A 13,882-nucleotide genomic window follows, 5' to 3' on the forward strand; every position below is an offset into this window, starting at 1 on the left:
TAATGGAGGGATGGGTTAGTAAGTTTGCTGATGACACAAAGGTTGGCGATGTGGATAGTGTGGAGGGCTGTCAGAGTTTACAGCGGGACATTGACAGGATGCAAAACTGGGCTGAGAAGTGGCAGATGGAGTTCAACCCAGATAAATGTGAAGTGGTTCATTTTGGTAGGTCAAATATGATGGCAGAATATAGTATTAATGGTAAGACTCTTGGCAGTGTGGAGGATCAGAGGGATCTTGGGGTCCGAGTCCGTAGGACGCACAAAGCAGCTGCGCAGGTTGACTCTGTGGTTAAGAAGGAATACGGTGTATTGGCCTTCATTAATAGTGGAATTGAATTTAGGAGCCGAGAGGTCATGTTGCAGCTATATAGGACCCTGGTCAGACCCCACTTGGAGTACTGAGCTCAGTTCTAGTTGCCTCACTACAGGAAGGATGTGGAAGCCATAGAAAGGATGCAGAGGAGATTTACAAGGATGTTGCCTGGATTGGGGAGCATGCCTTATGAAAACAGGTTGAGTGAACTTGGCCTTTTCTCCTTGGAGTGACGGAGGATGAGAGGTGACCTGATAGAGGTGTATAAGATGATGAGAGGCGGTGATCATGTGGATAGTCAGAGACTTTTTCCCAGGGCTGAAATGGTTGCCACAAGAGGACACAGGTTTAAGGTGCTGGGGAGTAGGTACAGAGGAGATGTCAGGGAAAAGTTTTTTACTTAGAGAGTGGTAAGTGCGTGGAATTGGCTGCCGGCAATGGTGGTGGAGGTGTATATGATAGGGTCTTTTAAGATACTTTTGGATAGCTACATGGAGCTTAGAAAATTAGAGGGCTGTGAGGAAGTCTAGTAATTTCTTAGGGACATGTTCAGCACAACTTTGTGGGTCAAAGCGTCTGTATTGTGCTATGTTTCTAACCTTTTCCTAATTCCACCATCCTGATTGGCTGATGCAGCATTCTAAAGTTGAACAACATAGCCCTTTATCTTTAGCTTAAAGCCAAACATGCTAAAAGCAGAACAGACTGCTCTTACAAAACTGCTAAAATGAAATGTCCTACAGCATAGCAATATAAATCTTAACAAGGGTATTGCACTCCCCTCCTCCTACCAAAAATAATCATGTCCTCATGACTTTGAAATTTATCAGCCCATCATTAGTAACACAGTTTTCAATGGAATTTCATCATGTCAGTACCTCCAATCCATTTGTAAATGGCAGTGATATATCTAACTAGGGGGATAGGTACAACACTCTGTTCCTTCAATGCATCATAGGCAAGCCTATCTGGTGGTTTCCTAACTCTTTGGGACCTCTTTATCTCATCTTCAGCTCCTACAGCTTCAACTACCCCTTGTGACCCTTCCTGTCTACCAGAGGGTGTCTCCCCCTATCCATCACTCGTGTCTTCCAGTGGCTCAGGTCCCCTTACTCCATGACTGAACTTAACTTCCTTCAGTTTAAGCAGATGCTGCCAAACATCTTCAACCCCTCCTGGTGTTAACCTCTCTCGGAAAGGGTTGCTGCTCTCATAGTATGGCGAGTAATCAACATCAGATTCGTCAGTAGAAAACACATCTTCATGTATCAACATCTTAGCAGTTAATGTTCTTTTCCATTCCCCAGACACTGTCAAATTCTGGGGTTCCTGTCACTTTAGCTACTCCTCCAGGATGAAACATAACAGGTTTAGACAGGGTGTACCACACAGTTCCTCGTTTCTGCTCATCATCCTACTTAGAAGGAACTTGTACCTTCTCAAAAGCAGCTCTGAACACAGGGTAAATGGACAGAGTTTTCAAATAGTTCTCCCTGTTTCTCTCCTTGCATGTTCCCATGAGCCTCTCACAATGGCAGTGTTTGTTCCCACAAGAATGGAAGCTCCACCCTTTGTAACCGGATCCGGGTAGACCAACACTGATGTGTCAATAGTCTCAGTTACTCCAACATCTGCTTCTGAAAACTCCATCTTCAGCAACAAGTAACCATCGTATGGGTACTCATCAGTACTGAGCCCCTGAATCTCAAAAGCACTGATATGGTAGATGCGTCAAATACCGATTATAAAAGGATCTATAAAAGCAAAGTAACTTGAGAACCTGTGTCACATATGGCTGTAACATAAACACCTTCAATCCGTTTGAATACATCACAGCTTGGTCCCACTAAACCTTCAGGAATAGTGTTTTGTATTTCAGTTTTTCCCTTGATACAGTCGGCCCTCCTTATCCACGAGTTCCGCATGCATAAATTCAGCCAACCACGAATTGAGAAATCCTGGAAGTGTTCTTCCAGCACTTGTTGTTCGAGCATGTACAGACTTTATTTTCTTGTCATTATTCCCTAAACAATGCAGTATAACACATAACATATACATTGTATTAGGTATTATAAGTAATCTAGAGATGATTTAAAGTATATGGGAGGATGTGTGTAGGTTACCGTGGATCGGGATCAAAAAAGAAATCGTAAGTTCTCTTACTATGTAAGTCGGAACAAGTACATCTGGTATTATTTAGCGTCAGTGAAACGTTTGTCTTAGTATATAGTATATATTTTACCTTTCTATGCATATAAAACACTTAAGAATGTATGTTTCAGCGCTGGGCTCAGGAAGTTCCCGAGATTGATCCAGTGACAGACCACTTCCGAGCGCACTCTCCTTCCGTGCTTGGTTGCTGTGGAGAATCAAAATCCCAAAACCCAATAATTAAACCACTGCATTGCTTAGTAATAATTGTAGCTTTCATCGGGGCAGGGCCTTTCTCACTTTATCCTTTAAAATTATTCCGATCGTTGACCGACTGTAGCCTAACGCTTTCCAATGACCGATGGCGTTTCACCTCTTTCGGATCACTTTATTATTTCCACTTTATTTTCAATTGTGATGGTGATTATTTTCGTGAACAAAAACACTGCGAAGTCAAGAGCTCTGCTGCCGGGTCCTAATGTCCACCACACTGAGACAGGTTAAATAAGGTCTGGCGTTCTGCCGGGTCCTAATGTCCACCACACTGAGACAGGTTAAATAAGGTCTGGCGTTCTGCCGGGTCCTAATGTCCACCACACTGAGACAGGTTAAATAATGTCTGGCGTTCTGCCGGGTCCTAATGTCCACCACACTGAGACAGGTTAAATAAGGTCTGGCGTTCTGCCGGGTCCTAATGTCCACCACACTGAGACAGGTTAAATAAGGTCTGGCGTTCTGCCGGGTCCTAATGTCCACCACACTGAGACAGGTTAAATAATGTCTGGCGTTCTGCCGGGTCCTAATGTCCACCACACTGAGACAGGTTAAATAAGGTCTGGCGTTCTGCCGGGTCCTAATGTCCACCACACTGAGACAGGTTAAATAAGGTCTGGCGTTCTGCCGGGTCCTAATGTCCACCACACTGAGACAGGTTAAATAAGGTCTGGCGTTCTGCTGGGTCCTAAGTTTCACTGCATTAAGACAGGTTGAATAAGGGACTTGAGCATCCGTGAGGGGTCCCGGAACCAATCCCTTGCAGATAAGGAGGGCTGACTGTACACTGATAGGAATGTATACTCTGAAATGCCAGCCCATTCCTTTACTGGGTCCCTCTGTACTTTTTACTTCTTCTTCTCTGTTTGATTAACTGCTGTTTTACTTTTCAAAGATTTTCCTGTCCTTCATACTCCCACTTGAAATGTCCATGTTCTCCACAGTTGTAGCAGAAAATACCGGTCACTTCCCTGGTCAAGGGATCCCGCTCAGTGGCAGCCCTTGCCTTGGTATGGCCTACCAGTGGGTCAGGCTTCCTATCAGCTGTGTCGTGCTTGGTGGCAGTATCAGCCAATATCTCTGAAATACCTTGGTTCTCAGATTTTTCACGACAACCTGCAAAACCCCTTTTGTGTGGTGTCAGGGGTCGTTTTAGCAACAGAGGCTACTACCGAGGACTTTGCCCTGTTGACAGAGGCCTCCCACTCCTCCATCGTGTTTTCCACCTCTCTCACTTCTCTGAGTAACTGGGTAAAAGATGGAGGAGGGGCATTCGAATATGTAGAGCAATCACGTCATGTGACAATGTGCCCTTCACAACTTGCTCCATCCTCAAACAATTTCTCTCAGACTGTTGAATGCCCCCTTTGTGGTACAAACAGTGTAGCAGCTTCTCCAAACCGAAAATGTAGGCAGACAACTTCTCTCCTTCCTCCTGAAATGTGTGCCTAAACCTCATCCTAAGATCAGCTGCACTTGCAGCAGTGTTAAAAGCATCTTCCAGAGCTTTCAGATAATTAGCTGATGTGGCTCATGGATTTTCTGCCTTGAGGAACCTCACTATATCAGCCACTGGGCCCCTCAAGCTCTCTACCAGTCTCAGACTTTTCATATTATCATTCATCCAGTAACTGAGATGTCCACTCAGCCCAACCTCTTATTCTTCTTCCCATCGGGTGTGGGCTTGACCCCAGAGAACACTCCCAGCCTGCAATAACTTTGGCTCTCCGCAGATATAAGTCTGCATTTATCAGCCAGTGATGTTGAGCCAAAGCGAGCTCAGAATTTAAATCACCAGCTGAAGGACCTTTCATATCTGACAAATCCTTCCTCTCACTTTGCAGAAAAGAGAGCAACTTGATTTTAAAGTCTCTGCCCTCAGCTACGGGAAACTTGTCTCCCAATTCTTCACCCTTTGCTACACTCCTCACTTCTCTAAAAGTATGGAGAGCCCATGGCCCCCCTTCTCCAGGCGCTCCAGTCGTACCAGGCAGATCCACTCCCGTCACGCTTTTGCTGGTCTGGACTATCACAACATCCTTACCAGCCATTGGATCAAAACACCATTCTTTTTTCCCAATATTTTTATTGATTTCTTACAAAAAAGAATACAGAGTACAGGAGGATGTGTATCATATATCAGTTGCAATATATGTGAATCACACTTATAGTTTCATTACCCCATATTCATGTAAATTAAATTGAATTGTAATATTGAAAAGTAATAATTTTATTATTATACAAAAAAAGTCTAAACCCACTACCGAGAAAAGCTGTTTGGTAAAGAAAGAAAAAGGAAAATTTTTTTTATCATATAATTGAGCATATTATTAGGCAACATGTGTACTTGATAACAAATCAAAGATTTTGAAAGTAATTCAAAAAAGGTCCCCACAATGTTAGAAAGTCTTGTCTTGATTCAGAAATTGAACAACGAACCTTCTCTAAATTTAAGCATGACATAACATCGCTTAGCCATTGAGCATGAGTAGGTGGAGCAATGTCCTTCCACCTAAGCAACAACGCCCTCCTAGATATAAGAGAAATAAAAGCCAAAATGTGCAAATCAGGTGTCTGCAAGATAATATATGCCATTCAATGAGGGTGACTTTCCCTAATATTTTAACAGTACTTAAACCCTTAATCAGCAATTTATCTGGGCTGCAGATATCCACTCCTCTCAGAACACAAGCAATAGTTGTGGGTAATCTCTTAGAATTGCACCAAAGTTTAATCTCTGCGGTGTCATTAATCAAGCATCTTAATCACTTTCCTAGACAGTAGTTTAAACACAGGCTTAAACACACAAACCACTTCATCAATTCTTACAGCAAATACAGAGTATTCAGGGATTCAAATCTGGGGCAAAAACTCCCACAGTTAAACCCCTTCTTACCGTGCATCCTAGGGTCAGTATGATTTGGGTCCCACCAAAACCGGGAACTTGGGATGTTTCAACCATCTGAACTGTGATCTGTGCGAATACTGTATAAATACTGCCCTCACGCAATTAGCCTTCAGCAAGAAATAACAAAATGTACACTGCATACAATTATAAAGAAAGTATATTTACAACTTCCTGCTTTATCAAACAGTTAGTCGGAAAAAAGAAAAGAAATAAAGGCACCATCACAATTAACCCATGCTAAGTGTGCTCATAAATTGGATCTCATGTTGAAGTTGTCTTTAAATCACAAGCTGGACCCACAGTCTGCTTGAAAGCACAAACCACCTTCTGAATGGCGCTCGAAATCCATCTTGAACAAACGGGCTTCCCCTTGAAGCTTCCTCCTTGAAGCCATTCATCTGCAGAAAGCACCCTGTGCAACAGAGACTGCATTCTGATCCATCTTCTCTCCTGTGTTCTCGCAGCTCCTGCCAAAAAGACCTTGACCCACACCAGTGTTCGTTATAAAAACCTCGCAGCCCAGCTTTCTCTAGAATCTTCTCCCAATTCCACCATTCTGATTGGCTGACACAACATTCCTAAGTTGAACAACATAGCCCCTTATCTTTAGCTCAACCCCAAACATGCTAAAAACAGAATAGACTGTCCTTGCAGAACTGCTAAAATGAAATACCTACAGCATAGCAGTAAAAATCTTAACCAGGGCATTACAAATCAATGGTGCATTGAGGTAGAACAAGGTAAAACAATATCAGAATGCAGAATAAGTTTTGACAGTTACAGGGAAAGTACAGTGCAGGCAGACAATTAGGTTATTACGAGGTAGATTGCGAGGCCAAGAGTCCATCTGATCATACGAGAGGTCCATTGTCATGCTGTTCTTCCAGCAGACTGTTTCACCCATATTCCAGCATCTACCATCTCTTGTGTCTCCATTCCTCTTTTTAACTCAGTTCTAGCTCTTTTATCAGTCACCTCAGACCTCTGCTAACTACTAACTTGCCAAAGCTAAGTTGTTTATATTTATTTATTCTGCTGGAAGCTTTCACACCTCTCAAAGCTGCATGTTGTTGGTGGATAATGGATCATCATTAATGTGGACTAGGACAACAGAGATTTGAGGTCCGTCCCCCAGTGGCAGTGACTCTTGCTGTACACTGGCAATTTGGGCATACACATAGAAGCAGGATTAAGCCACTTGGCCCATCCATTCTCTGCTATTTCAGCATGACATTCATTCTCCTCTCAAGTCCTTTCTCCTGCCTTCTCCTCTGTAATCTTTGACGCCCTGACTAATCAAGTACACCCAGTGACTTGGCCTCCACAGCCATCTGTGGCAATGAATTCCACATATTCACTACCCTCTGGCTAAAGAAATTCCTCCTCATCTTTGTTCTGAATGGACGTCCCTGTATTCTGAGCCTGTGCTCTCCGCTCCTAGATTACCCCGCTATAAGAAACATCCTCTCCATTTCTATCTAGGCCTTTAAATATTTGATAGGTTTTAATGAGATGTTTATCCAGTGAGTACAGGCCCAGAGCCATCAAACCTTCCTTACACCTTAATCCTTTAACCTCCTCTGGACCCTCCCCAACATCAGCACATCTTTGTTTTACATTGAGAGACTGAAGCCTTGATTAAGGCTCTAAGAAGGGCAAGCACAGTGTGCTTGGCTCATCATGTTAATAGGCATTGGAGATAGGATCTTGCATTCTCCTGCAAAATGGAAACAGTCATTGGTGCTCTTGAGGTGCCTGGAAGGTTTCTATAGCTCTAGACAGCAGGGCTTGCAGCAAAGTGTAATGTTCCTTCTTACAAGGAAATTTTTAACCAGCAGGTTAACCTTGTTCTTGCTGTGTGACAGGAATGGACGACTTCCAGCTGTTGGGCAGGAAGCACAAGCAGAAGCCACACCAGTACCAGATGTGCTGGAAAGCATCCTCGCTGGGCAGAGTGTTCTACTGATGGATAGCTCCAACATTGTCATCAATCGGGATGGATCACTGAAGGCAAAAGGTATTCATCAAACCAGAGCGTATTATCTTCAACTGTGTTATATTTTTAACCTGGACTACAGGTTATGAGCTATAATGTTCAAAGTTCAAACTAAATTTATTATCAAAGTGTATATATATGTCACCATATACAACCCTGAGATTCATTTGCTTGCAGGCATTCACAGCAAATACAAAGAAACACAGTAGAATCAATGAAAAACTGCACACAAAGACTGACAAGCATCTAATCTGCAAAAGACAACAAATTGTGCAAATACAAAAAAAGGAAAAATAATAATAATTAATAAATAGAACATAGAACGTACAAATCTACAGCACATTACAGGCCCTTTGGCCCACAATATGTGCCGACCATGTAACCTACTCTAGAGACTTCCTAGAATTACCCTACCGCATAGCCCTCTATGTTTTAAGATCCATGTACCTACCTAAGAGTTTCTTAAAAGACCCACCATCATTGCCAGCAGTGCATTACACGCACCCACCACACTCTGTGTGAAAAATGTACCCTTGGCATCCCCTCTGTACCTATCTCCAAGTACCTTAAAACTATGCCCCTTTGTCTTAGCCATTTCAGCCCTGGGAAAAAGCCTCTGGCTATCTACATGATCAATGCCTCTCATCTTCTTATACACCTCTATCAGGTCATGTCTCATTCTCAGTTGCTCCAAGGAGAAAAGGCCAAGTTCACTCAACCTATTCTCATAAGGCATGCTCCCCAATCCAGGCAACATCCTTGTAAATCTCCTCTGCACTCTCTCTATAGTATCCACATGCTTCCTGTGGTGAGGTGACCAGAACTGAATGCAGTACTCCAAGTGGGGTCTCATCATGGTCTTGCATAGCTGTAACATTATTTCATGGCTCTTGAACTCAGTTCCACGGTTGATGAATGCCAACACACTATACGCCTTCTTAACAACACTGTCAACCTGTGCAGCAGCTTTGAGTGTCCTATGGACACGGATCCCAAGTTCTGTCTGATCCTCTACACTGCCAAGAGTCATACCATTAATATTAAATTCTGTTTTCAAATTTGACTGACCAAAATGAACCATTTCACACTTATCTGGGTTGAACTCCATCTGACACTTCTCAGCCCATTTCTGCATCCTATCAATGACCCATTGTAACGTCTGACAGCCCTTCACACTATCCACAACACTTCTAACCTTTGTGTCATTAGCAGACTTTCTGACCCATTCTTTTACTTCTTCATCCAGGTCATTTATAAAAATCACAAAGAGGAAGGGTCCCAGAACAGATCCCTGCAAAACACCACTGGTCACCAACTTCCATGCACAATGTGAAGCATCTACAATTACCCTTTGCCTTAATAGAACATAGAACAGTACAGCACATTACAGGCCTTTCGGCCCACAATGCTGTGCCGATCCTCAAACCCTGCCTCCCATATAACCCCCCACCTTAAATTCCTCCATATACATGTCTAGTAGTCTCTTAAACTTCACTAGTGTATCTGCCTCCACCACTGACAGGCAGTGCATTCCACGCACCAACCACTCTCTGAGTGAAAAACCTTCCTCTAATATCCCCCTTGAACTTCCCTCCCCTTACCTTAAAGCCATGTCCTCTTGTATTGAGCAGTGGTGCCCTGGGGAAGAGACGCTGGCTGTCCACTCTTGTCTATTCCTCTTAATATCTTGTACACCTCTATCATGTCTCCTCTCATCATCCTCCTCTCCAAAGAGTAAAGCCCTAGCTCCCTTAATCTCTGATCATAATTCATACTCTCTAAACCAGGCAGCATCCTGGTAAATCTCCTCTGTACCCTTTCCAATGCTTCCACATCCTTCTTATAGTGAGGCGACCAGAACTGGACACAGTACTCCAAGTGTGGCCTAACCGGACTTTTATAGAGCTGCATCATTACATCGCGTCTCTTAAACTCTATCCCTCAACTTATGAAAGCTAACACCCCATAAGCTTTCTTAACTACCCTATCTACCTGTGAGGCAACTTTCAGGGATCTGTGGACATGTACCCCCAGATCCCTCTGCTCCTCCACACTACCAAGTATCCTGCCATTTACTTTGTACTCTGCCTTGGAGTTTGTCCTTCCAAAGTGTACCACCTCACACTTCTCTGGGTTGAACTCCATCTGCCACTTCTCAGCCCACTTCTGCATCCTATCAATGTCTCTCTGCAATCTTCAACAATCCTCTACACTATCTACAACACCACCAACCTTTGTGTCATCTGCAAACTTGCCAACCCACCCTTCTATCCCCACATCCAGGTTGTTAATAAAAATCACAAAAAGTAGAAGTCCCAGAACAGATGCTTATGGGACACCACTAGTCACAACCCTCCAATCTGAATGTACTCCCTCCACTACGACCCTCTGCCTTCAGCAGGCAAGCCAATTCTGAATCCACCTGGCCAAATTTCCTTGGATCCCATGCCTTCTGACTTTCTGAATAAGCCTACCGTGTGGAACCTTGTCAAATGCCTTACTAAAATCCATGTAGATCACATCCACAGCACTACCCTCATCTATATGCCTGGTCACCTCCTCAAAGAACTCTCTCAGTCTTGTTAGACACGATCTGCCCTTCACAAAGCCATGCTGACTGTCCCTGATCAGACCATGATTCTCTAAATGCCCATAGATCCTATCTCTAAGAATCTTTTCCAACAGCTTTCCCACCACAGACGTAAGGCTCACTGGTCTATAATTACCCGGACTATCCCTACTACCTTTTTTGAACAAGGAGACAACATTCGCCTCCCTCCAATCCTCCGGTACCATTCCCCTGGACAACGAGGACATAAAGATCCTAGCCAGAGGCTCAGCAATCTCTTCCCTCACCTCGTAGAGCAGCCTGGGGAATATTCTGTCAGGCCCCGGGGACTTATCCATCCTAATGTATTTTAACAACTCCAACACCTCCTCTTCCTTAATATCAACATGCTCCAGAACATCAACCTCACTCATATTGTCCTCACCGTCATCAAGTTCCCTCTCATTGGTGAATACCGGAGAAGTATTCATTGAGGACCTCGCTCACTTCGACAGCCTCCAGGCACATCTTCCCACTTTTATCTCTAATCAGTCCTACCTTCACTCCTGTCATCCTTTTATTCTTCACATAATTGAAGAATGCCTTGGGGTTTTCCTTTACCCTACTCATGCCCCCTTCTTGCTCTTCTCAGCTCCTTAAGCTCCTCTCTTGCTACCCTATATTCCTCAATAGACTCATCTGATCCTTGCTTTCTGAACCTCATGTATGCTGCCTTTTTCCACCTGACTAGATTTTCCACTTCACTTGTCACCCATGGTTGCTTCACCCTACCATTCTTTATCTTCCTCACCGGGACAAATTTATCCCTAACATCCTGCAAGAGATCCTTAAACATCGACCACATGTCCATAGTACATTTCCCTGCAAAAACATCATCCCAATTCACACCCGCAAGTTCTAGCCTTATAGCCTCATAATTTGCCCTTCCCCAATTAAAAATTTTCCTGTCCTCTCTGATTCTATCCTTTTCCATGATAATGCTAAAGGCCAGGGAGTGGTGATCACTGTCCCCCAGATGCTCACCCACTGACAGATCTGCAACCTGACCCGGTTCGTTACCTAATACTAGATCTAGTATGGTATTGCCCATAGTCGGCCTGTCAACATACTGTGACAGGAATTCATCCTGGACAAACTCTGCCCCATCTAAACCCTTGGAAATAATCAAGTGCCAATCAATATTAGGGAAGTTAAAGTCACCCGTGATAACAACCCTGTTATTTTTGCACCTTTCTAAAATCTGCCTCCCAATCTGCTCTTTCTGTGGGCAAGCTAATTCTGGATCCATAAAGCAAGGTCTCCTTGGATCCCATGCCTTATTACTTTCTGAATGAGCCTTCGACGGGAAACTTCATCCAATGCCTTACTCAGTCCACTGTAAGTCATCCCCACAGTTGCCAAAATCCTTTTCCCTGGTGAATACTAAAGCAAAGTAATAAGTACCTCAACTACCTCCTCTGACTCAATGCACACGTTTCCATTATTGAACCTGATTGGTCCTATTCTCACACCTGATTGGTCCTTTCCTCTTGCTCTTTACGTACTTGTAGAATGCCTTGGGGTTTTCCTTAATCTTACTCGCCAAGGCCTTCTCATGGCCTCTTATAGCCCTCTTAATTTCATTCTTAAGCTCCTTCCTGGCAGCCTTGTAATTTTCTGAAACTATCAGTACCGATTTTCTTGAATGTTTTTGTAAGCTTTTCTTCTTAATTAGATTTTCCACAACCTTTGTATGCTATGGTTCTTTTACCCTACCATCCTTTCCCTGCCTCAGTGGAGCATACCTATGCAGAACACCATGCAAATATTCCCTAAATATTTGCCACATTTCTGTGCATTTCCCTGAGAACATCTGCTCCCAATTTGTGTTCCTGAGTTCGTGCCTAATAACATCATATTTCCCCCTACCCCAATTAAATGTTTTCCCAAATTGTAGAATGCCTTGGGTTTTCCTTAATCCTGTTCACCAAGGCCTTCTCATGGCTTCTAGATAGGTAGAGGGAGCGGGTAGTGTTGAGGAAGCAGTGAGCCCTCAGAGAGACTTAGATAGTTTAGGGGAATGGGCAAAGAAGTGGCAAATGAAATACAATGCTGTATGGTCATGCACTTTGGTGGAAGAAATAAACGGGCAGACTATTATTTAGATTGGGAGAGAATTCAAACGCAGAGATTTTACCCTAAAGGTTAACCTCCAAGTTGAGTCAGTTGTGAAGAAGGCAAATACCATGTTGGCATTCATTTCTAGAGGTATAGAATATAAGAGCAGGGATGTGATGTCGAGGCTCTATAAGGTACTCATGAGACCACACTTGGAGTATTGTATGCAGTTTTGTGCTCCTTATTTTAGAAAGGATATACTAACATTGGAGAGGGTTCAGAGAAGGTTCATGAGAATGATTCCAGGTATGAAAGGGTTACCATATGAGGAACGTCTGGCAGCTCATGGGCTGTATTCCCTGGAGTTCAGGAGAATGAGGGGGGATCTCATAGAAACATTCCGAATGTTAAAAGGCCTGAACAGATTAGATATGGCAAAGTTATTTCCCATGATAGGGGATTCTAGGACAAGAGGGCACGACTTCTGGATTGAAGGATGTCCTTTTAGAACTGATATGCAGAGAAATTACTTTAGTCAGAGGGTGGTAAATCTGTGGAATTCATTGCCACGAACGGCTGTGGAGGCCGAGTCATTGGGTGTATTTAAGGCAGAGATTGATAGGTTCTTGATTAGCCAGGGCATCAAAGGTTACGGGGTGAAAGCAGGGGAGTGGGGATGACTGGAAGAATTTGATCAGCCATGATTGAATGGCAGAGCAGACTTGATGGGCCGAATGGCCTACTTCTGCTCCTATATCTTATAGTGTGCTCCTAAGCCTTTTCAGCGCTATGGTAAAGTAGGTAGAGTTATGGTCACTACCTCCAAAATGCTCTCCCACTGAGAGACCTGCCACCTGACCAGGTTCATTTAAATGTAATAAATATTGAGAACATGAGTTATAGTCTTTGAAAGTGAGTCCATTAGTTGTGGGAACTGTTCAATGTTGGGATGAGTGAAGTTATCCACACTGGTTCAGGAGCCTAATGCTTGAGGGATAATAACTGTTCCTTAACCTGGTGGTATGGGACCTCAGAATCCTATACCTTCTTCCTGATAGCAACAGTGAGAAGAGAGCATGGCCTGGATGGTGAAGGTCCTTTCTTGGTTGGTGCGACTGTAACAAAACCCAATTTCCCTCGGGATCAATAAAGTATGTCTGTCTGTCTGTAATGGATGCTGCTTTCCCATGACAGTGCTCCATGTAGATGTACTCATGGTGAGGAGGGCTTTACAGGTGATGGACTGGGCTATATCTACTACTTTTGTGAAATTTTCTGTTTAAGGGCATTGCTGAATTCATTCCAGGCCATGATGCAACCAGTCAGGTTACTCTCTATGACACATCTATAGAAGTTTGTCAAAGCTTGAAGTGTCATGCTGAATTTTCGCTAACTTCTAAGAAAGTCGAGGTGCTGCTGTGCTTTCTTCCTAATGGCACTTTGGTGCTGGACAATCTCTGAAATGAGAACAGCGAGGAAAAAAGTTGATATGAGTGTGAGAGAGAGAGAGAGAGAGAGAGTGAGAGAGAGAGAGAGAGAGAGAGAGAGAGAGAGAGAAGAACCATGGCTTGTT

At 43.6% G+C, this 13,882-nt stretch overlaps 1 protein-coding gene across 4 annotated transcripts in view; it reads left to right on the top strand.

Moving 5' to 3' along the window:
• The window catches only part of phrf1 (PHD and ring finger domains 1), a 179,922-nt gene that overhangs the window by 132,198 nt on the left and 33,842 nt on the right, over positions 1–13,882 (top strand). For all 4 annotated transcript variants that reach the window (XM_073049972.1, XM_073049973.1, XM_073049975.1 and 1 more), the window contains one exon: positions 7,513–7,664. In XM_073049972.1, the coding sequence (XP_072906073.1) occupies positions 7,513–7,664 (152 nt within the window). The remainder of the gene's footprint in view (positions 1–7,512; positions 7,665–13,882) is intronic.

This window comes from Hemitrygon akajei, chromosome 6, assembly GCF_048418815.1.
Source record: "Hemitrygon akajei chromosome 6, sHemAka1.3, whole genome shotgun sequence".
NCBI classification, from domain to species: domain Eukaryota; kingdom Metazoa; phylum Chordata; class Chondrichthyes; order Myliobatiformes; family Dasyatidae; genus Hemitrygon; species Hemitrygon akajei.